This window comes from Podarcis melisellensis (assembly GCF_964234715.1).
Source record: "Podarcis melisellensis genome assembly, chromosome: Z".
Classification (NCBI taxonomy): Eukaryota; Metazoa; Chordata; class Lepidosauria; order Squamata; family Lacertidae; genus Podarcis; species Podarcis melisellensis.
In genome coordinates this window covers 9549399-9573505 of record NC_138547.1, presented here as the reverse complement: position 1 = coordinate 9573505, position 24107 = coordinate 9549399, and the positions used below count along the sequence as shown (strand labels likewise).

The 24107-nt window shown below is 46.9% G+C and overlaps 1 protein-coding gene across 2 annotated transcripts; it reads left to right on the top strand.

Annotated features, from left to right (window-relative positions):
* Window positions 1-296: 296 nt before the first annotated feature.
* Window positions 297-17457, top strand: LOC309361496 (glutamine synthetase-like). Of its 2 annotated transcripts, none has more exons than XM_081896572.1 (7): window positions 297-433; window positions 8809-8983; window positions 11247-11408; window positions 11530-11676; window positions 14168-14295; window positions 14739-14938; window positions 16617-17457. In XM_081896572.1, the coding sequence occupies exons 2-7, from the start codon at window positions 8818-8820 to the stop codon at window positions 16966-16968; spliced, it is 1155 nt and encodes a 384-aa protein (XP_081752698.1). In that variant the 5' UTR covers window positions 297-433; window positions 8809-8817; the 3' UTR covers window positions 16969-17457. The 2 variants fall into 2 exon arrangements, with proteins under 2 accessions (XP_081752698.1, XP_081752699.1); XM_081896573.1 differs by lacking the exon at window positions 297-433 and adding an exon at window positions 3212-3360.
* The last annotated feature ends 6650 nt before the right edge of the window (window positions 17458-24107 follow it).

Genomic DNA, 24107 nt, shown 5'->3' with positions numbered 1-24107 from the left:
ATTGGATTAAGGCAAAGTTAGCCTCCCCTTACCATGACAGTGTTTCTAGGAAGCAGGAAGTGGCCTGGACAGTGGTGGCAGAGAACATACCATGCCTCCCGTTAGTTCTCCGGACCTTTTTATTTATGGTGGTCATTATTACTCCTGGTGTCTCAGCTCCAGCTGTTAAAGGGACCAGATTGTTACTTCCCAGGCTGCCTCTAGACCCCAGAGCCAGGAAGCAAACCTTTTATGACATCATGGCTTTCCTGCCCTCCTCCCTCTAGCTTCCCCCAGTCTGTCTCCACCTGAACCACACACCTGGAGAAGGCAACTCACCTGGGCACCCTAGTGCCACCCAACAGCCATCATGAGGGAAGCTGATCAAATCCTGGTTGATTGACTTACTTGTTAAGCAGGGAACCACCTCTTTCATCAGACACAATGAAATCAGGTCAGTAGAGTAATGCAGTCCCTGGGGACTGGTTCCTACAGTAGAAGACTGTACATCCAAGCTGCTGGGTTTTTAAAACATAATGTATGAATGAGATGAAATTGTGCGTCCTATAGGTCAGGAGAGGGGAACCTTTTTCTTCTGATAAGGGCCAAACTCCCCTTATAGACTCCTTTGGAGGCCATAACCAGAGCACAAAGTGCATGGACCCAGAAACAGAATAGGGTAGAGACAAGAACAGAAGTAGCTAGGGCACCCCCTCCTGTCTCTTTCTGCTGCCCCTTTCCCCCATTCTCCTCACCACAACCATCTGCATGACATCAGGCCACAAGTTGCCCTTTCTATGATTTCTGCTCTAAGTACACACACATCAGGGAGTCAGGATTGGCTGGAGCTGCTTGTCAGGTGTGTACACTCCTCAACACATCCTCAGCTAACCAGCTACTTTCAGGTGGAGTGGATAATTCTGGCCCATGGCCCATTGGCTTCTGTACTATTACAGTGTTTTGTGGGAGGGGGAGATTTTTGCCTTTGATGTCAGGTGGCCAAACTTATTTACCTGCTCTTTCATTAAGCTACCTGGGCCCTGCCATCATCATCTAAGGCCCTTTTCCATATACATCCTCAAAAGAAGGTGCAGAGGGTGGCAATGGAAGAAGAGGCCTTTTCCGTGGGGCCTTCCTGTCTGCAGTAAACTCTCCCCAGAGTCCAACTTTAGTTAGTATTTAGACACAAGACCAATATATTCCACTTTGGTATTTAACCTAGAAGAGTTTGGATTTGACATCCCGCTTTATCACTACCCTAAGGAGTCTCAAAGCGGCTAACAATCTCCTTTCCCTTCCTCCCCCACAACAAACACTCTGTGAGGTGAGTGGGGCTGAGAGACTTCAGAGAAGTGTGACTGGCCCAAGGTCACCCAGCAGCTGCATGTGGAGGAGCAGGGAATCGAACCCGGTTCACCAGATTACGAGTCCACTGCTCTTAACCACTACACCACACTGGCTCTCAATCACACTGCAGGGTGATTTGTGGTGCTCATCTTTTACTGGGGTGCAGGTGGGGTGGAGAGTAGGATTTGTACCTTATATTCTTTTTGGATGAGCACCTCTGTTCATTTTGTTTCTGTTCTCTTGTCACAAGAACATAAGAAGAGCCCTAGTGGATCAGGCCAATGATCCATCTAGTCTGGCATGCTGTTATCATGGTGGCCAACCAGGTGCGTATTGGAGGCCTGCAAGCTGGAAGTGAGCTCAACGGCACTCTGCCCACCTGTGACCCCCCCAGAAACTGGTATTTGGAGGTACAATGCTACTGATAGTGAAGCTGGAATATAGGCTTGTCCTCCATGAGTATGTCCAACCCTCTAAGTTTGGTGGCCACCACATGAAAAAGTACTTTTTCCTCTTTGGGCAAGAGTATTCCAACACTCAGCGTCATTGGATGTTCACAAGTTATACTATTATGAGAGAGGCATAAAAACTTTTCTCTATCCACTCTCTCGGGACGCGAGAGAGTCTAAACCACAGAGCCTAGGACTTGCTGATCGGAAGGTCGGTGGTTCGAATCCCCACGACAGGGTGAGTTCCTGTTGCTCGGTCCCAGCTCCTGCCAACCTAGCAGTTCGAAAGCACACTAAAAAGTGCAAGTAGATAAATAGGTACCGCTCCGGCGGGAAGGTAAACGGCGTTTCCATGCGCTGCTCTGGTTCACCAGAAGCGGCTTAGTCATGCTGGCCACATGACCCGGAGGCTGTACGCCGGCTCCCTTGGCCAATAAAGCGAGATGAGCGCCGCAACCCCAGAGTCGGTCACGACTGGACCTAATGGTCAGGGGTCCCTTTACCTTTACCCACTCTCTCCATGCCGTACATCAGTGCTTCCCAATTAGCTAAGTACTGTGAACCCTCTGTTTTTCATAAGCCGAACCATGGACCCTCTACATTTGAAAATTTTGATTATCTCTATGATAGTTTTTGTTACGTGAATGGAACCCCGGGTGAATTATGCAGACCCTCTGAGATCCACGGACCACCAATTGGCAACCGCTGCCATACATTACTTCGCAGACTCCTATAATGTCTAACTCTTCTTGCCCTATCTCTAAACTAAAAGGGCTCAAACGCTGCAGCCTTTCTTCATTTCGGCTGCCCATTTCCTGAATCTTTTCCAACCCTACAATATGTTTTCCCCTCACTGTCCTAAGGATTTGTTTAAAAACATACGGCTGTATCCAACTAAGTTTTACTCAGTCAGCCTATTGAAATAAATGTACCTACGTTAGTCAGTGGGTCTACTCTGTGCAGGACTAGCATTGGCTACAGCTTGGGGGAAGAGTCAGGCTGGACCAGGCAAAAGGCTTCTCTCTTCCAGCATTCTGTTCTCACAGTGGCCAAAAAGATAGCTTTGACTGTTGTTGGACTTGGAAGAGACCAGGGTTCAAACTCCCCTCCCTCAAGGAGGCTCACGGGGTAAACTTGAGCCAGTCACTGCCTTACAGGCTTGTTGGGACAATTGGGGAAATCGCGTGCGCCACCTTGAGGTTCTTTGGAGGAAAAGCGAGCGATAACCGCAACGAATAAATATTATTAATAATAATAATAATTAGAAAGTACTGGCGATTCCCACCAACTGGCATTGAGGCGCGCACACAAAGGCTCTGACACTAGCAGTAATCAACCTGCGTCTTTGCCGCTGATAGCCTTCGCCCATGAAAACAGTATTTCCAACGCCGCACCCACACTGGTTTTGGGGCGCCCGCCCTCTTCCCCGCCCCTCGCTCCGCCTCCGGCCTCTGGTCCGCAGGGGGCGGCTATAAGAAAGGTCGGCAGGAGCTGGTAAAGGTGCAGCTGCTCCGCGAAGCTTGTGGGTTGGGATCGCGCTTTTGAAACCATCCGAGCGCGCCAGAGACGCCCCCCACAGCCGGAGGTAAGTGCGCCGCCACTGGGCAGGCGCCCCCGTGCGCTCCCGCCGCGTTCCCCACGACCCTCTTTCGAAAAGCGCCGCGACTCGGAAGTCAAGTCCCGGAGTGAATCCGTATATTGTTTCCGAGTAAAGCCTCGCGGGCGCCGCAGCCCCAGAGCCGCGTTCCGCCGGATAGAGAGGTTAATAGGGGTGAAAAGGAGATGAGATCGGGGTTCTCTTTCTCCTTTTTAGAGGGGCTTCTTCCATTTCTCGCCTACCCATCTCTGCGTCGTGGTTTACGCGCGCGCTCGCACCGGGCTCGACCCACTTCCCAGGGGGGAAATGCACGGTTTTCGCCCAACTTCTGACCCACGAGGGCTCTTGAGTGGCGCGGTTTAGGGGGCGTCAAGTTGCTTTCTTCCGAGTAGCCTCCACTAAAATCGCTTGGGGCGCCCCCGCGTAAAAGCACCCAGGGGGTTGCCGTTCAACAAGACTTTTGCTTTTGTGTCCAGCCAAATTCTTCTCGGGCTTGAAGTTGTAGTTCTCGGGAATGTAGGCGAAAATCGCGCCGGCATTTTCTGCAGCTGCGTGGCGCTGCCGGCTGGTGATTGACCAGCCCTGGGGCCTTTTTCAAAAGGAAGCTGAGCGTGAAAAACTCAAAACGTATTTAACGTATTTACATTTACTGGTGTTGTTAGTGGTTATATTGGCCCTTTAGCGGGTTTCATGAGGGGGCATGCTTTTTTTAAAAAAATTAAAATTAAAAAAAGATCTTATTAGTTTACAAAAGTACTGTACATGGATTGTTTTCATGTTGTTTTCTACAGATCAATTACATTTGTGGAGAGACATTAGTGTTATATGCAGTATAAGGTTGGAGAAAGGGCGGGAGGGTGGTGGTAAAACCTATATTATTTTACTCAGTGTTATGTGTGGGGTTTTGTGTCAGTGTCCCTTGGGTAGGTTCCCTGTCTATTTGCTTGTTATATTTCCTTGGTAGTGAGAGGTTGGAGGGGGGCGCGTTTTGTAAGTCACTCAGGCATCTTGTGAAAAGCTATGAATTAATGTAATTAATCGTAACAGCAGTGAGTGAGATTGTGAATTCAGTAAGACTCTTTTATCAGGCTGGATATTGATTTAAAAAAAAGTTATTAGAAATTTATTTGTAGTTTCTTTAAAATATTACCTGGGACGTGGGTGGCACTGTGGTCTAAACCACTGAGCCTCTGGGGCTTGCTGGTCCCAGCTCCTGCCAACCTAGCAGTTCGAAAGCACACTAAAAAGTGCAAGTAGATAAATAGGTACCACTCCGGTGGGAGGGTAAACAGCATTTCTGTGCACTCTGTCTTCCGCCAAGGTGTTCTGTCGCACCAGAATCTGTATTTGATGCATATTTAAAACTTAATGTAGAACAATGGTTGAATAAAATCACCACTTAAATGAGTGTTTTTTAAAAAAATATACAAACTAAATTCTGCCACGTCATCAACACAAACTGTTAGGCTATTTGAATGCCTCTGGGAATAGGTTTTAAGTGCCAGGAAAGAGAAAAGCCGGATGAATAACCATTGAATACAAAAGATAAATTACTCTTTAGATACCTTTTTGAAAATATGTAAAAATTAATCAACCCCTGATTTCCCTGGAAAGAGTGGTAAGCAATTCTACCATCATCATGAAAATGATATTGTGGATTGTATAAAATGTCAATCTTAATTCAGAATTGACTTGTTGAAATAAATGGACGCAACAAACTTAGATACTACTCCATCTCTGCTAATTTTTAAAGTGTAGAGTCTTTTATTACTATTATTTAGTTATGATTTCTTTATTTAGCTTTGTACACAGTCCTATATCTGTAGATTTCGGGACAGTTGACAACATAAATTTGCAATATAAAAAACACAAAATACATAATAAAAATTGAAACAAAAACAATCCAGAAATCCCCCTTTTATAGGGTCGCAAAGGAAGGTCTCACCCCCCAAAAGCAAACAACTTTAAAACATGGCCATAAATATGGTAAAATTACAAATATTTTGAAAACCTTGTATAAACTGCCCAAGAACAGGGTGAATAAATTGAAATAGCTAATCATCAAGAAGAGCCTGACTGCTGGGTTGAACAAAAGGCCCCTCTAGTCCAGCTCCTTGTTCTCAGATGCCCCAATAGGAAGCCTGCAATTAGGCCCCAAGCCAACAGCAACTCCCCCCCCCCTCGTGACTTCCAGCAGCTGCTACACAGAGGCACATAAGGAGTGCAAAGACGTCTTGCTGTTTTTCTGCTGCACAGGTGAAGCAAGGGACCCCATCCAGGAAAAGAGACCTGTAGCCCCTGCATTATTACTTTTCTCACATTTTCTCAGAATGCTAGAACACTAGAAGGGAAATAAATGGCTTTGTTGCTTGGAGTGTTGGAAGAAGCCCAGAGAGGGAGCCTCCACTACAGTGGTACCTGGGGTTAAGAACTTAATTCGTTCTGGAGGTCCATTTTTAATCTGAAACTGTTCTTAACCTGAGGTACCACTTTAGCTAATGGGGCCTCCTGCTGCTGCGCCGCCGCTGCACGATTTCTGCTCTCATCCTGAGGTAAAGTTCTTAATCCAAGGTATTATTTCTGGGTTAGCGGAGTCTGTAACCTGAAGCGTCTGTAACCTGAGGTACCACTGTACAGTTACATATGCTTCAGGTTACATACGCTTCAGGTTACAGACTCCGCTAACCCAGAAGTATTACCTCAGGTTAAGAACTTTGCTTCAGGATGAGAACAGAAGTCGTGCTCTGGCGGCGCGGCGGCAGCAGGAAGCCCCATTAGCTGAAGTGGTGCTTGAGGTTAAGAACAGTTTCAGGTTAAGTACAGATCTCCGGAACGAATTAAGTACTTAACCTGAGGTGCCACTGTATGGCTTGTTCTGCCTCAAGGCCCTGGAATGATTGTGCAAAGGGCAGAAAGCCTCAAAGGCTGACCTTAAGGCACTGGTTTAGTCTGTGGGGGTGCAGTTGGTTTTTAAGGTAACAAGAGTCCTAAATTATTTACCTCAGGATTGTGGCATCTTGGATGTAGTTGGATGACAGCTCTCTTCATCCCCTGACCATTGGCCATTTTAGCCAGTGCTGGTGGGAGTTGGAGCCCAATGGGGGGGACGAGGACACAGCTTCCCCATTCAAATTTTCAGCCTTAAAAGCCCCCATTATTTCTGTTTAATGGATGGAGGAGGGGGCAAAGCGAGAAGTCAATGGGTGTGATTTTTTTGCCATGCCCCATAAAAAAAATCTTCATCTTTCACTGGCTCCATTCTCTTAACATCTTCTTTGCCTGCTTTGCAACATAAGTTCAGTCGGCCCTAAGATATATATTTTGCCCAGAGGTGAAAAGAAGATGTAGTAGCAACCAAGGAAGAGTGGCTAATTAAATTAATGGGATTGTGCTTAAATGGCAAGGGTAATGGGTGTAATAAGAAACCGAGAAGGGGGGGGGGAGTTATTAAAGATTGGGGGAGAAATGTGGAATATTGGAAAAATTCATGTATGCAAATAAGTTCATTAACAGGGTTAATTTAAAACAAATTAAACATGTTACTAAGAGAAACTACAGAATATTTTAAAGATGGAGTAATGTGGAAAATAGGGACGCGGGTAGTGCTGTCGTCTAAACCACAGCCTAAGGTTTGCCGATCAGAAGGTCGGCGGTTTGAATGCCCGTGACGGGGTGAGCTCCCGTTGCTCAGTCCCTGCTCCTGCCAACATACCAGTTCGAAAGCACGTCAAAGTGCAAGTAGATAAATAGGTACTGCTCCGGCAGAAAGGTAAACGGCGTTTCCGTGCGCTGCTCTGGTTCGCCAGAAGCAGCTTAGTCATGCTGGCCACATGACCCAGAAGCTGTACGCCAGCTCCCTCAGCCAATAAAGCGAGATGAGCGCCGCAACCCCAGAGTCAGCCACGACTGGACCTAATGGTCAGGGGTCCCTTTAGCGTTAATGTGGAAAATGCAGTATAAAAAGTAAAACAAAACAAAAAACCACAAAGGGGAGGGGAGGGAAGCCAGACGTGTGTACAGTATTAGAAATGTAGGTGATTTGTCTTTTTGTATGTTGTATGTCTGTTAATTTTTGAAAACCCCCCCCAAAAAATAGATTGAAAAAAAGAAAGATATTTGCCTAGTGTCACCTTAAGGTGGGCTCTGCTTCTTCCTCCAGAGTTAAATTGGCCTACAAATTCCAGTGTTTGTTTTCCTACTTCCTTGCTGGGTGTTATCTTAGTGGCGGTTGGCAAGTTCCTGGATCTCTACTGACTGCTGTAGGAGAAAAAAAAATTTTAGGCTGAAAACTTGTTTAGGAAGCCAAACCAATACTTTAATAAGCATAGCTGCCACCTTCTCCCAGTTCGGTTTAGTGCAGGGATGCAGACTTATTTCTTGTTTTGATTAAGCTCTTTATCCATTTTAATGCACCGGCATCAGCTTTCCTCCTCTTCCCAGTCTCCAGGTGCCAATTTGTACCCTTATCCAGGGATGAAAGGAACCTGTAGCCCTTCATAGGTTGTTGGACAACAACTCACATCGTCCCTCACTATTGTTCACGCTGGGTGGGCCACTGGTGGGAGTTGGCACCCAAGATCTGGAGGGTCAGAGGTCTCCGCCCCCCCCAGTGAAACTGAAACTGTGGATACTTACATTGCTTAATTTTAAAAATTAAAATTCTGTGTGCACGCAGAGTGCAGTTGTGGAAACTTTTTGATATTACTGCTTATTAGCACCATGTGGAATTTCATGAGTAAATGGGGAAGGTTTTTTGGGTGGGGGAGGAAAGAGACGGGGGGGGGGCCCTCCCAGGAAGAGTCCGTTATATAATTCTCCTTCCAAAAGTTACCAGCTTGTATTAACCCAATCTTCAACCACTGTAAAAAATGGACCTGCCTGATATCTCTTTCATTGTCCCCCCTGCCCGCAAATCAATCTAGCATTGCCCTAGAGCAGGCTAGCTAGTAGGGGTGGGGTTGATTCACAGCTGATAACTCCTTCTCAGCTGTGAGATGTTTGAGATAACAATCCTATTCATTCCACCTCTGATCTGAGCCCCTGCAGCCACACTCTTATGCCTGGGGTGTGGTTAATCCAATCATACTAAACACCCCCTCCTCCAAAGCGTCTATCTCCTTCACCTCTTTCAGGGAAGACTGCTGAGGTTCCAGCTGCTTAATGAAGAGTGAGGCTGGGAAAGGAGATGTTGAGGGGAAGAGACCAGTTGTGCAAGCTTGGTGATGCTTTCATTTGTCTAGGAATACAGGGAGCTGCCTTATCCCAACCGTTGGTTCATCTATCTCAATATTGTCCACTATAAGCAAGCCTTATTATCGCTTTGTTCACCTAGCAGCACAAGGAAGGTTTGGTCATTTACCCCAGCAGATGAGCTCTGAAACTCCCACCCAGAGTTTGAAGGGGATCTAAAACATCTTCCTTCCTCTCCTTCCCTAGGTTGCCACCATGTCTGTGTCACACAGTTCCAAGCTGAACAAGGTGGTCAGGGACCAGTACATGAAGCTGCCCCTGGGAGACAAGGTGCTGGTCACATACATCTGGATCGATGGAACTGGCGAAGGCCTTCGCTGTAAAACCAGAACACTGAGCCAGGAACCAAAGACCATTGAAGGTAAGGCTGGGCGGCGGTTGCTTTCATCCTCTCTTGCAGGGGCAAGGAACCTTTTATTTCAATTCCCCTCTGGAGAACCTTCCAGGAGGCCACATGCAAGTGGCAGGAGGAGCCAGGGGCAAAAGTGGGCAGAATTTTGGGTGTTACATGTCACCTCTGTAGTGTAGGCTAGTTTCTGCACAGCAAAGAGCAAGGACGCATCCCACCAAGGCAAAAACACTCAGGGAATGGTGCAAAGCAGAGCCAGGAGGAGGTGTGGTTTGGAGAGTCCCAAGGGCCAGATAGAAAGGCTTTGAGGGTCACATTCAACCTCTGGGCCTGAGGTTCCCTTATTCCTGCTCTCTTTGGTGGCTCTGCTTGTGGTTAAAAGTCGTTCCAACACCTTGTGCAGTGTGGCTTCCTCTGTTCTCTCTACCTGTTTACAGTCTAGCTTTGGATCTGTCGACTCCCAGCATAGTCACACCCAGGTAGCAATCTAGTGTTAGGAGCTAGAAACTTGCAGAATCCTTTTTAAACTGGCAGGTCTCCAGACACCTGGCATAATTATTATTATTATTTTCTACTTTGCTTCCTGAAATGTTTGCCAATGTAATTGGAAGCGACTTTTTACTTCCTTTTGGGGATTCTCAACTGCAGGCTGGGCTGCAGTTAATGTGGATGCCACTTGGCCTATGCAAATCCTCAGCGTCAGGTACATGAATGAACTGGCCAGGCTTTGTTTACAGGAAGTGGAAGAAGCAGGGCTGGGTTCCTTTTGATGCCTTCTTGTGCATCTTAAGGAGACTTATCTGTTAGGCTTTTTTACAGGGAAATGTCACCCCAAGGTGAATAACCCGTTCATTTAATCATCTGTGAGGAACCTCTAGACTGCAGGCTTAATGAGGCCTACCAGTCCTCACATATTTGGCAAGGTCTCATCCACCTGACGTCATAGGAACATATGAGATTTACTTGCAGTGTATCAAGGCACTGGTCAATGTAGTTTAGTTTTTTTTACACTGATTTGCAGCAGTTCTCCAGAACATTCCCAACTCTTCCTAGACATCCCAGGAATGGAACCTGGGGCCTTCTATGTGCAAGACAGATGTTCAACCTTCCCTCTGAGCTACAGCCCTTCCCTCTGATGCCTGAGGTGTGGAAAGGCAGCTGAGTTGGCCCAAAATGGGCTTATAAAGTGCCGCTGAACTGTTGATCATCGGGACTTCAGGCCACAGCGAATGGGTCTTTTCAAGCCCCTTCCTAAGCATCATGCTTAGAAGACTGGATGATCAGCTGGTTTTTCAGGGCTCCGGAGTGCAAGGCAGGGCTCTTTACAGGCCCCTTGCAAAGTGACCTATGCTGTTCCGTCAGATTTGGACCATAGCAGGTAGGGGTGATAAGTATCTGTGTTGCTGACCAGGTCCAGTTTTCCCAGCCAATGGTCTGAACTGAACCGAGAAAGCTGCCTTATACCACCTAATGCCACATACTGTTTGCTGTGCGCTGGCAATGTGTTGCATCTTTTAGTGCAGAAGCACCTCCTCTCTGGAACTCACTGCTTCTTGTTATTATGCAGGGTGCCTTTAATGTGTTGTTCTTGGAACCTACTAAAAACTGGCCAGCTTGCTTAAGTCAGGCTCCCCAGACATCTAATTTATTATTAAGCATAAATGTGTGTTTTTTAAAAAAAGTTTCTGCTTTTCTGTTAGAGAATAGTTTTTCTGTTTTTTAAATTTTTTTTACTCCCTTAAGTGTCTTTTCTTTTTGTTCTATGCAAACCGCTTAGGGGTTTTAGTTTATGTATATATAAACTGCCCACTCCAAGGAGTTGATTAATTAATAAGCTAGTTAAATAAATAAATGCAGGATCTGTCTATGGCATGCATAGGCAAACTCGGCCCTCCAGATGTTTTGAGACACAACTCCCATCATCTCTGACCACTGGTCCTGTTAGCTAGGGATGATGGGAGTTGTAGGCCAAAATCATTGGAAGGCGGAGTTTGCCTATGCCGATCTATGGGCTCACGTACCTGAGTATTATTGCTGCTCACTGGAAGCGACTCTCCAGGATATTTCCACACCTGGGACAAAAGCAGGGTGTCTCCCCTTGTCCTACCTGGAGATGCCAGGGATTGAACCTGGGTTCTTCTGCATGTAAAGCAGGTGCTCTACCTCTGAGCTATGGCCCTTATTCTCACCAAGGATTTCCCCCCTGCCAGCCTCTAATAGGTCTGGATTCAGTGGAGTGATACCTAAAACACCTTTATTTCAATCCCTCCTGCAGATCTCCCAGAATGGAACTTCGACGGATCCAGCACAGGCCAGTCTGAAGGCTCCAACAGTGACATGTTCTTGATCCCCGTTAAGATATTCAGAGACCCTTTTACCCTTGACCCCAACAAGCTTGTCTTATGTGAGGTTCTGAAATACAACCGGAAGCGGGCAGGTGAGGTCTTATTCAGTGTTCTGTGCCCTCCAAGTAGGACAACCAATAATAGCCTTTGCACACCTGCAAACCTTGGGCTTGAAGCAAAATTCCGTGTTGACATAACTTTTCTTCCTTGCAGAAACCAATCTGAGGAGCAGCTGCAAGATAATCATGGACATGGTCAAAGAGAGCCAGCCTTGGTTTGGGATGGAGCAAGAATACACTTTGCTGGGTGTCGATGGGCACCCATACGGCTGGCCTAAGAATGGGTTTCCAGGCCCACAAGGTAAGAAGAATAAGGCTTTCAGCTGAAATGGATGGATGCAGCTAGGGGTATGAGAGGACGTGCCTTCTGGCTGGCACCATATCAGATATACCGCAAGACTCTTTGGCTTTAATGTTGTATTACATATATACTGCAAGAATGAGGGGCATCCTGTAAATTGCCCTTGGACTAGGTAAAGGTAAAGGGACCCCTGACCATTAAGTCCAGTCGTGACCGACTCTGCGGTTGCGGCGCTCATCTCGCTTAATTGGCCGAGGGAGCCAGCGTACAGCTTCCGGGTCATAGGGCCAGGAAGACTAAGCTGCTTCTGGTGAACCAGAACAGCGCATGGAAATGGCGTTTACCTTCCCGCTGGAGCGGTACCTATTTATCTACTTGCACTTCAACGTGCTTTCAAACTGCTAGGTTGGTAGGAGCAGGGACCGAGCAACGGGAGCTCACCCTGTCGCAGGGATTCAAACTGCCAACCTTCTGATCGGCAAGTCCTAGGCTCTGTGGCTTAACCCCCTTTGACTACTTGATTAATTTTTTTGAAGCATCCTGACCTGCTCTTCAGTCAAATAAGGCTCCCAAATTTCATTTCACCCTTCCTGACTTCAGGCTTAACTATCTAAAAGGCCTGGCAGAAAAGTAAAATGGGATGGGGAAAGGGAGGAGGAAAAAGAACCTTTCATGTTGTTCTTGGTCTAATTTAATTAGTATGGTGAGGGAGGGAAGGAAGTGGCAAAGCTACAGACAAAAGATGCTGCTTTGCCAAGCTTGGTGAAAATGCCATTGCAGCAAGGGTGGGGTTTTCTGACGGGGGGCAGGGGAGATCAGTCTTTGAATCTCTGCCTGTTGCTAGCAGGAGAATTCACAAATAGTCTCCTTTCCCCTAAAGGTTTTGGTAGATGTTTGTTATGCCATAAGTCAAGATGGTTGCCTGCCAAGATCCTATATAACTCGGAGATGAAAAACATTGGTGGTAGTTCACCTGCTTTGCATGCAGAAGGTCTCAGGTTCAGTCCCTGGCATCTACAGGTAGGGGTGGGAAACCGTCCCTGACTCAAAACCTGCAGAGCCGCTTGCAGTCACTGCAGACAATAATAAGTTAGATGGACCAAAGATCTAACCTGTACGAGGCAGCTTCCCACGTTTCTATGTTCCTGCCCTGTGGGACCAAATGCACTGTCCAAGCCTCTCCCTGGTTTTCTGTTTGCCAGGATGGATGATGGAAGAGATGTGAGTCAGTTAACACTTGTTGCTTCACCCACTTTTGGCTTTTGGCTCCTGCCACTGGCAGGTGGCTCCCAGAAGGTTCCTTCAGGAGGGAATGTGGGCGTTGTCTAAGAAATGTTCCCCAACTCTGTGATGAATTGATGGGCCCCTGCTGCTGAGTCACAGATAAGGGCCTCAGAATAATCATGTGATCAAGTACTGTCTTGCTGATGCAAGCAATACACATACATACGCGCGCACACACAAACAGATATGCATGCTGCCCTGCAGTTGCCATCTGTGCATTGTGTATCTTGCAAATCATCTGACCTTTCCCTCCCTGACCGGGCATTGCACAAAAGTTTCCACTCGCTAACCGGTTTGGTTGCGAAATCCTCCTTCGTGTGAGGGATTACTGAAAGGTGCATGCCAGGCCCTTTCAGCAAAGAGTGTTCTGCCCTTGCCATGCGCCTTGCAAGCAAGTCTCTGAACTGGGGCAACCAGTGGAGGCGGCTTTGTTAGGGCAAGTAGGGCACTACCCTACCAAATTAAGCCTGCCCTCAGCCAGCCCCCTCAACATTTTTCAGTCACTGCTTTCCCCCTTCTCAGTGCACCTCCCTTTCTCCCATGCCTTTGCCACTGCTGTTCTGTTGTAGTCTGCCTTCGCTTTTGCTCCACTCCTCCTGCCCTGACTTCACGCAAATCCAGATTGCGACACAGTGCCTCAAATCCTCCAATGGGGAAACCTTATGTTTTTATTATATAGAGATAAGTTGCGGGGCCCCTCTCGCCCTCCATATATTGTCAAACACTTTCTTCCACCAGCCCTGGCCAGCTTGGCCAATGGTCAGGAATGATGGGAGTTGTAGTCCAAAAAATCAAAAGGGCCACAGCTATAAACAGAGGTAAAGTCTGGAGGTGTTACTTGCTATGTCATAAATAAATCTTGGCAAGTGCTGGGACCCAATGTTTTTTTCTGGAGGTACTCAAGGGTACTCAATACAACACTTTCTATAACTAATTCATGTTGAGTACTGGCACTTTTTTCCTTTTTCTTTTTAAAAAGCAAAGGATGGACCTAACATTTTAACAGGTGAAGACTGTGTGTAAGGAAGAGGAGATAGATCCCAATGGCGTTTTTTCCAACTTAGGGGAGACATTCCCTTGTCCCTGTCTCTCTGTCTTTGTTTCTTATGCAGTTCTTTCCTAAGATGGCACCTCCTGTTGGATATGCACATATCTCCTAACAAAGCAGCAGGCTAATTGTATGTGCCATGTGCTTTTTCTTTCCTAGGACCTTATTATTGTGGCGTTGGGGCCGACAAGGTGTACGGGCGTGACATAGTGGAGACCCATTACAGGGCCTGCATTTATGCTGGTGTGGAGATCTGTGGCACCAATGCTGAAGTCATGCCTTCTCAGGTATGTAGAAAGAGGACCTATGGGGCATATGTTTTGCATGCAGGAGTCCCAGATTCAACCCCAATGGCATCTCCAGGTGGGCCTGGGTGAGACAGGAAGCTGCTGCTGGTCAGTGTAGACAAGACTGAACTAGATGGGCTAGTTGTCTGATTCAGTATAAGGCGGTTTCCTGCATCCCTGTGATGAGGAAGTGTGCATTCCCTGTGTTCCTGTACAGAGGGTGGATCAGGAGCTGGATATGCCCACTAAATGTGGTCTGCCAGTTGCTGGCTCTTACTACAGCTTATTGCTTCCCCTTATTGCTCTGACTTCCCAGCCTGAAGCTTTGATCTGCCACCTGCTCCAGCCCTCTTTTCTTTTGGGGGGGCCTCTGCCCTGGCAGGGTGTGTTTGGCAACCTTGAAGGTTTCTTTTTGCACTAACAGCATCTCTTTCTAACTGCAGTGGGAATTCCAGGTGGGGCCTTGCGAAGGTATTGAGATGGGTGACCACCTGTGGATGGCGAGATACATTTTGCATCGGGTCTGTGAAGACTTTGGGGTCATCGCCACTTTGGATCCGAAACCAATAACCGGCAACTGGAATGGCGCTGGGTGCCACACCAATGTCAGCACGAAAGAAACAAGGCAGAAAGGGGGTATCAAGTGAGTGGACTTTCCCATCTAGGGCACTTGAGTGGGTCATTTGAGGGTCTGTGGGTGGAGCTGGAGTCTCTCCAAAACACTGCAGCAATATCTCTGTTTGCTTGCTTAAGTTGTTTACCTTCTGGCGGTTCCCTCGCTGCGAGAAGCCAAGTTACAGGGAACCAGGCAGAGGGCCTTCTCGGTGGTGGCACCCACCCTGTAGAACGCCCTCCCACTAGATGTCAAAGAGAACAACAACTACCAGACTTTTAGAAGACATCTGAAGGCAGCCTTGTTTAGGGATGCATTACTGTATTTTAATATTTTGTTGGAAGCCGCCCAGAGTGACTGGGGAAGCGCAGCCAGATGGGTGGGGTATAAATAATAAATTATTATTATTATTATTATTATTATTATTATTATTATTATTATTGCCCCGGTGTTTTTGCTGTAGCCCACCCATTCGATCCTTTCCACTGCTGCCGTCCTCTCGCTCCCTTTGGGCAGAGAAGATGAGTGGCGACGCCAAGCAGAATGCCAGACCTCTTGGCAAGCAGGGGGTGGGGGGCATTCTGGAGTATGGCTGAAGTGGTGTGGGGCAGCGGGAGTGCCCAGGAGGTGGCGCTTTCCCATTTTGCCTCAGGTTGCAAGACAGTGTAAGCCACCTCTGGCTATTTGACTGTCAGGTGTGGTTCTGTATTTGCCAGGCTTGTAACACAGGCTGCCTTGGAGGTGGTGCCTCCGCTTGCGCCTACATAATGAACAAATGCCAAATTGTGCAAAATGTGTCTGGAGGCTCCTGCTCCTCAAATCATGTGTAATTTTCCCCATAAAAACTATATTGCAGAGGGAGTGCCACCAAGCTTCCAGTGTAAGATTTGGTGCTGTTCCTTTCAGGGGAAATACATAAATTAATATAATAAAAGATTTCTAATGAGTTCCAGTTACAATTCAAGTTGCCAAGATCATACATAGTATCAATTCTTTTGACAATATCTACCATTTGTACAATCAAAAATATTCAGAAGCACTAATTTTGGACAGTGATCGGTGGTTTGCTTTTGTAAAAATTATCGTCACTGTCAGAATAGTGATTCCAGAAATCTTTTACCAACATATTCCCATCTTAAAGTTATATACAGTGGTACCTCAGGTTAAGAACTTAATTCATTCCGGAGGTCCATTCTTAACATGAAACTGTTCTTAACCTGATGGGGCCTCCTGCTGCCGCCACGCTGCCAGAGCATGATTTCTGTTCTCATCCTGAAGCAAAGTTCTTAAACCGACGTACTATTTCTGGGTTAACGGAGTCTGTAACCTGAGGTGTATGTAACCCAAGGGACCACTGTATACAAAATCTCTCTCTCTCTCTCTCTCTCTCTCTCTCTCTCTCTCTCTCTCTCTCTCACACACACACACACACACACACACACACACACACCATTTTTGACATTTGCAGAGGAGAGTGTGATGCCGTCTATGCCATAATTTCAAGAAGTTTTCCTGAACGTAAATACTCTTTGTCTTGCTTTTCTAATGTGCTCCATCTGGTTCTTGAGTCTGTGGTTGTCCTGCTCTCCAGAAGCGCACTGTCTCTGCCCCGCCATCACAGTCGCCCCCAATACTTTTTTTGCTTATTTTTCCTTGGTGTGCCTGCAGTTTGTCAACACATCTATTTTTTTCTGCCTCTCCTCTTCAGGTTCATCGAAGCTGCCATAGACAAGCTGAGCAAACGCCACAAGTACCACATCCGCATGTACGACCCTCGCGGAGGCCAGGACAACTCCCGGAGGCTGACAGGCCAACATGAGACCTCCAACATCTTCGAGTTCTCGGCCGGCATTGCCAACCGTGGGGCCAGCATCAGGATCCCCCGCCAAGTTGGGCAGGATGGCTGCGGGTACTTTGAGGACCGCCGCCCCTCTGCCAACTGCGACCCATATGCCGTTACGGAGGCCATTGTGAGAACTGTCCTCCTCAATGAGTCCGGGGACGAGCCCGAGGTTTATAGCAATGAGGAGCGGTTGCAGAGCGAGGCCACCAAAGACTAAGCCCCCATGCCCCCCTCACTCCCTAAAGTGTTGTCCCGTAGCAGTTAGTAAATGGCTGACATCTTTGGAACTCCTCGCATCGTGACATGTTGACTTACAGAACATATTTCTATATGTATACATATATATTTTTAGGAGAGAGAAATTATTTTCCTAGTGGGCTTAACGAGTTCCCTGGTTGTTGTTGTTGTTGTTGTTTTAGATCATAATGTGGGCTTTTGAAGTAAGGGTGGGGGGAACTTGTGGCCCTCCAGTGGTTGTTGGGCTCTCATTCCCGCCAGCAGGGCCAGCGCTCCTGGATGATGGGAATTGTAGTCTAGTGGTATCTGAAGGGCCTGCATGCTCCCCAGCCTTGCTTTATGGTTGGGCTTGTTACTTTGTTTAAATTGACTTTGTTAAGTGGGAAGATCAAGTTTTGTATAAATTTCTACACTTCTCCCACCCTTTTTCTGTCTCCACTACAATGAAATAATAAAGTGCAAGATCTTAGCTGCTGTCGGCCCCAGTGTTTATTTGGTTTGTGCATCCTTGAGCCAAATCATTTGGAACAACATCCCCCACAATTGCAGAGGTGCAGTCTCCCATTCTCTGGCCTTGCACCCTGGGTGCATTTGCCAGGCTGGAATGTGTCCTTTAAACCTGATCGTGCTGGTGCAGGTGGAGGACAGAGGGGTCTCTGAATGTGTGCAGAAGCTAGCCTACGGACATAGGCAAAACTTAGATTTGTTGTTCCACCCACTTTTGCCTCTGGCCCCGCCCACCTTTGGCATGTAGCCAGAAAGGGAATGCGGCCCTCAGGCAAAAAAACAAAAGAAACCCTTCTGTACCCTGTGAAGATGATTGACAGTCAACAAGTAAGATTGCTGCTGCAGCCAAGAATTGAATTGGGGAAGCATATTCTCCCTCACAATCGCATATAACAAACCACAACCCTGGGAGATATGTTAGCGTCTCCACCCTCATTCTTCTACCCGGACACTGAGGTCCAGTGCCGAAGCCTTCTGGCGGTTCCCTCGCTGCGAGAAGCCAAGTTACAGGGAACCAGGCAGAGGGCCTTCTTGGTAGTGGCACTCGCCCTGTGGAATGCCCTCCCACCAGATGTCAAAGAGAACAACAACTACCAGACTTTTAGAAGACATCTGAAGGCAGCCTTGTTTAGGGAAGCTTTTAATCTTTGATGATGATTATTATTGGCTGTGATTGGCCCAGGTCACTCAATGAACTTCATGGTCAAGTGGGAAGAGTTGAACCCAGATCTCCCAAGTCCTAGTCCAACCCTCTAAACCAAGCAGACACCTGCAGCGCTGTGCTATGACATTAAGCCCTCATAGAACAAAGGGTGCTAGAGAATTGGGGGAAAGGGAATAACTGAAAACTCTGCAGGCACCTGATGGGAGTTTGCCAAGGAAGTGAGAGGGCAGTGCTGAGTTTTCAGAAAGACTTGCAAGCCTTGTAAGGAAACTACCACCTGTCCTGTCAGCCCATGGGCAGGGGACCGAATACAGGCCAGCAGGTACCCACCTGCAATCACCTGACGTTACTATTGCAGCATGTAACCAGTTTATGTTGGCAGCCTGGCTTGAATTCAAAACAACTGGGTTCCTACCACGTGTAATAAGATTAGCATTTAGTCCTGCCAACAAAAATTGTGAGGGTGTGGATGTTTGTGGCTGTGTGTCAGGATTTCCTTGGGTCCAGCAGCTAGCTATACTGTTGGTTGGAATTACTACACTTGTATTGCAGGAGTTGAGAACTTTTTTCCCACCTTGAAGGGCCACATTCCCTTCTGGGTTGTCCATGGGGCCATATGCCAGTGTTGGGCAGAAAGAGAGGCAAAGGTGGGCAGTTAATGAGTTCAAGGACATAATTCCTTTTTTATTTATATACATTTTTATTGGTTTTTTAACATATTTCCAACAATCATTTAACATAACTTCTTATCTTATACAGTATTTTAGACTTCCATCAACAACCCCTGAAGATTTTCCATTATCACTTACTCTGCATTTCTTAATTTCTCTAGTACTTTTAATTATCATTAACTAATAATTCTCTTCATAATCTTCCTTGTAATATTTCACATAATCCTCCTTACAGAACTTCTTGCAGTCCTACTAGCGTAATCTCTTTATTATAATTGCTTTTTAGATAGTTCAAGTATTTACTCCAGTCTTTTAAGAATTTCTGGTCCCGCAGGTTTCAAATCCTTCCTGTTAATTTGTCTGCCAAGGACATATTCCAGCAGGGCAAAAGCAATCAAGGAATGTGTACAGTAAATCATGGCTGAGTAAGAGGTGTGGCCTTAAAGTTCCAAAAGCCAGATGGAAAGACCAGCAGGCTGCATTGGACTCCCGGGTCTAACCCTTTCCATCCTCAGAAACACTTTTAAAAAATCCAAACAATAGGTTATTGTGCAAGAGTACACCTAGAATAATGGCCTGAACCAGCTCTGAATTTTCCCTGCTGCCTTTTTTAAAATCTCCCTTCGTCAGAAAACTAGCAGTACACAGAATAAGCCATGTGCCAGAATGCTCCCTTTTGGTGGGCTAGTTTAGAAGCACTCCAGCTGTGGTCCATGAACTTCATCCAGCTCACACTTGGAAAAGTTGCAGAACAAGAGAGAATGTGTTTACTTGGCCTGAGACCTCCTTTCCCTCCCTGGTGGCAGAGATAAGAAGCTCTTTAGATCAGGGCCAGATTAACAAACAGGTTTAACAAAGCCCTGCCCAGGGGACTCCAATACTCATATTACATTTGCAGGTGAAGTTGACTCATTGGTCTCTTCCAAATGTACCAGGGACTAGGGCACTTCTCAACAGCCCAGGCTCAGGCATGTGGTTTTCTGCACAGCAGTCAAAAGGGTATTGGTGGTCCACCAAGACATGTGGCAATTTCCAAGTGGTCCACAGTTCATTAGGATAGTTTGATAGAATATCTTTCTATATACAAAGAAGTACAGCTGTTGCCACGCTCTGCAGTGTGGCCACCACTTGATAGTGTGGCCGTACCAACTGCGGCATAAGGAATGGCAGGCAGACCCAGGCAAGCCGTTTAACAGAGTGAGGGAGGCACCTACAGTGAGATTTAACAGAGCAGGTGCGTCACTCAGCAGTTTAGCAAGCTGTTGTGTGAAGAGCTCCATTAAACAAGCCTGTAGAGATGTTGAAGAGTGAAGCTACACAGGGCAGTTTAGAAAGTAAGCAGCGTTAGTGAGTGGAGCAAGCAGTCTCTAGCAATATCTTTCTACCTAGGAAATCATATATAAATGGCATTCATTCCCTGCACCTTGAAGGGGTGCAACCTGTTCTATCACCTCTGGATATCCACCACATTCAGAGGCAACTTTCGAACACCATAACCAGTCACTGGAGAGACCTGTCAGGAGTAAGCATGGACCAATGGTACCAAATAGTATGGGAAACAGCCCTAGTAGAAAAATTAACCAACAAACTGAAACTGACACGGGGACAAATAGAAGAAGATGCCTTCATCCCGGTATGGCTCCCCTTTATCACATACACAGCCCAACAAGACAATGACAATAATCCACCAACAGCATACAAATCAATATGGCTAACCTGATCCAAAACACCCACCCACCCAACTCACACATGAAAACTAAGATCACCACAGCCAATCACAAATGAACAGCCACACCCTAGGCCAACCCCAACCTCTCTCACCACCAAAGAAACCCAAGTGAACAGCAGAGAACCTGCACAAGCAACGCTGACACAAAACCCCACATATATTAAGCAAAATAGAAACATCGCCACCCGACCCCACCCCCACCCATCTTCCCCCCCTCCACCCCTTTTCTTCCTAATGTCTCAACAAATGAAACTGATTTGCAGGGCACGCTGTGTGGAGCCTCTCTGCAGCCTCCCCCTCAGTTGTAGGGTGGCTGAGGCAGTGGGCAGATACAAGCCCTGCGCTGCTCGAAAAAGCAGCACAGAGCTTGCAGGCAGTCCGCCCGCCACCTCCCCCTCAGGAGATTTGCCTGGCTCAGCCATGCTGCAGGCCCCGCAGTGTGACACCCAGTGCGCCCCGCCTCACCTAGCTACCAGGTTTGTAGGTAGGGGGTGTGGTGGGTGTGGGAGTTATTTTTTTTCAAAAAAAGTGCCATGAGCCTAAAATTTTTACCAACAACCAAACACAGTGAAACCCCCCAGGCGGCTGATACATTGGGTATACATAATCAATAATAACATATTCAAATCAACCATATGTACAATTTTATATACCTTAACACTCCTCCATCCACAAGGTTTATTTAACTTTTAATATTTTAATTTCCCCAAATTTTTCAAACCTACCCAAATAATTCAATATCTTCTCAAACCATTCCTCCTCTTTCTCGCTGACCTTAAACCTTTTCATTCTGTGTATCTTCACAGTTAGATATTCTAAAATTATAATGTTTTTCTGTTTTTTCCTCCATTGGTTTACCCCTAGCTCTTCTGCATTTTTCCAGTTCCTTGCTATAACCTGTCTGGCTGCAGTTACCATCAATTTTACCCATTTACATTCCTCTTTTGTTTATAACTTGGTACTACTCAGACTAACAAGAACCATTAATTTAGATATTCCCACCTTCATACCCTCAATTCCCGGTATTTCTATACCAATCTGTTTCCAAAATTCATTAACTAACAGGCAATCCCACCACATATGACTGTACGTTCCCATCACTCCACATTTCCTCCAACAATTCTTACTTCCAGATTTTGTAATAGGATATAACCTTAAAGGTAAAGGTAAAGGTACCCCTGCCCGTGAGGGCCAGTCTTGACAGACTCTGGGGTTGTGCGCCCATCTCACTTAAGAGGCCAGGGGCCAGCGCTGTCCGGAGACACTTCCGGGTCACGTGGCCAGCGTGACAAAGCTGCATCTGGCGAGCCAGAGCCGCACACGGAAACGCCGTTTACCTTCCCGCTGGTAAGCGGTCCCTATTTATTTACTTGCACCCGGAGGTGCTTTCGAACTGCTAGGTTGGCAGGCGCTGGGACCGAGCAGCGGGAGCGCACCCCGCCGCAGGGATTCGAACTGCCGACCTTTCGATCGGCAAGTCCTAGGCACTGAGGCTTTAACCCACAGCGCCACCTGCGTCCCTGGATATAACCTTACAGATGTATAATACCATTTTTGTACCAACTTCAACCCTTGTTCTTGGATTATCCTAGAGGTCGCAACAAAGGGTTGCACCCTTTGGTGTGCCCAGTTTTTAAAACACATATTTTTGCCATTTTGTCACCCCCTCAGTGATGACACCCGGGGCTGCCCGCACCCACCACACACCCATTCCTACGCCAATGGGAGTTGGATGCTGCAGAAACGTAGACAAAGTTATTTTCCCCTAAGCATATAGGCGTGTAGCTGGATCTGAGAAATCTGCAAAGTGCTTGGGATGTGGAGGAGTGAGGACTAGCTGACTGACTCAGCCAAGGGAAAGAGCTTCTCAGAGGCTTCCTTCATGTCACGTGGCTTCGTCCTGCAGTCAGATGAGAGCCATGGATTGGCTTCACCCCTCCTTAAGCACATCAAACAAACCAAACAGGAGGCAGCCTCAGTAAGGATGGCCACGTGTTCACACACCAGCTGTAAGTGGGGTGGGGAGAGTTTGTGTTATTTTAAAACATGTATATTTTTGCCTTTGCTTTTGAAAAAGAAAGAAAAAGACATTCAAGCAGGTCAACTGCAAATTGCATAATAAAAACATAGGACCAAGTTACTAAAAGGAAAAGGAAAAATGACAAGGATTTGGCATAAGAAGAGCTCTTAGTCCAGCCTCGTTCTCAGCCAGGTGCCTCTGGGAAACTAACAAGCAGGATGCAAATGCAACAGCACTCTCCCCATTTGAGACTCTGAATAGCAACTGCAACTCAGAGGCATGTTTCCTCCTTCCTATCTAGGAAAAGGAAAACTGATCCTATACCTTTGCTGCCCTATGGGTTATCTTCGGGAGAAGAAAAGGTTCAGGAGCAAACTGTACACAAATTCAAAGTGGAGTCCCTAAGATGGTTGGAAAATAATAATAATAATAATAATAATAATAATAATAATAATAATAATAATAATAATAATAATATATTTATACCCCGCCCATCTGGCTGGGCTTCCCCAGCCACTCTGGCTGGCTTTCAACAAAATATTTAAATGCAGTAATGCATCAGACATTAAAAGCTTCCCTAAACAGGGCTGCCTTCAGATGTCCTCTAAAAATCTGGTAGTTGTTGTTCTCTTTGACCTCTGGTGGGAAGGCGTTCCACAGGGCGGGTGCCACTACTGAGAAGGCCCTCTGCCTGGTTCCCTGTAACTTGGCTTCTCGCAGTGAGGGAACCGCCAGAAGGCCATCGGTGCTGGACCTCAGTAGAACAATAGGGATGGAGACGCTCCTTCAGATATACTGGACCGAGGCCGTTCCTTGTATGTATGTTTCCGTCTAGCAATTCCTGCAACCAAGCTGGTGCCAAACGTATTGTTCTGCTTTCCTTTGGACCACATCAGGGAGGTTGAGAGGGGAGATCTTGTCGCCTGAGCAGCCCAGAACCCCCATATACATTGCCCAGGCTTCTGTTTTGAGAAGGTCACTACAGGGCTGCTAACATAGCAGTTCAGCTTCAATCCATTGAGACAGATGGATGGCAACAGCTCCCTCTGAGAGTGGATGGAGAACGTAGCCATCATTAGTCTTATCTTCCTCCATGAATTTACTCAAGGCATCCAAGTTGGCGGCTCTCCCTGCTTCTTGTGGGATCAAATGACATGCAGTCATACCTCATGTTACGTCCGCTTCATGTTACGTTCTTTCAGGTTATGCCCCACGGCGACCTGGAAGGACCGAAAAGGGTTTCTTCTGGGTTTTGCCACTCACGTATGCGCAGACGTGCAAAATGACGTCATGCACATGCGCAGAAACAGTGAATCACAACCCATCCGTACACAGACGTGCCACTGCGGGTTGTGTTCTTTTCATGTTGTGAACAGGCCTCCGGAAGGGATCCCATTATCAACCAGAGGTACCACTGTAGCCTAAATATCCTTCCTTGTGCCCTTCCAGCAAACAGGTATGGTGTACAATCAACACCAAAGATTCGTATTTGGCAGTTAGCCATCACCCAGAAGACATTACCAAAAAA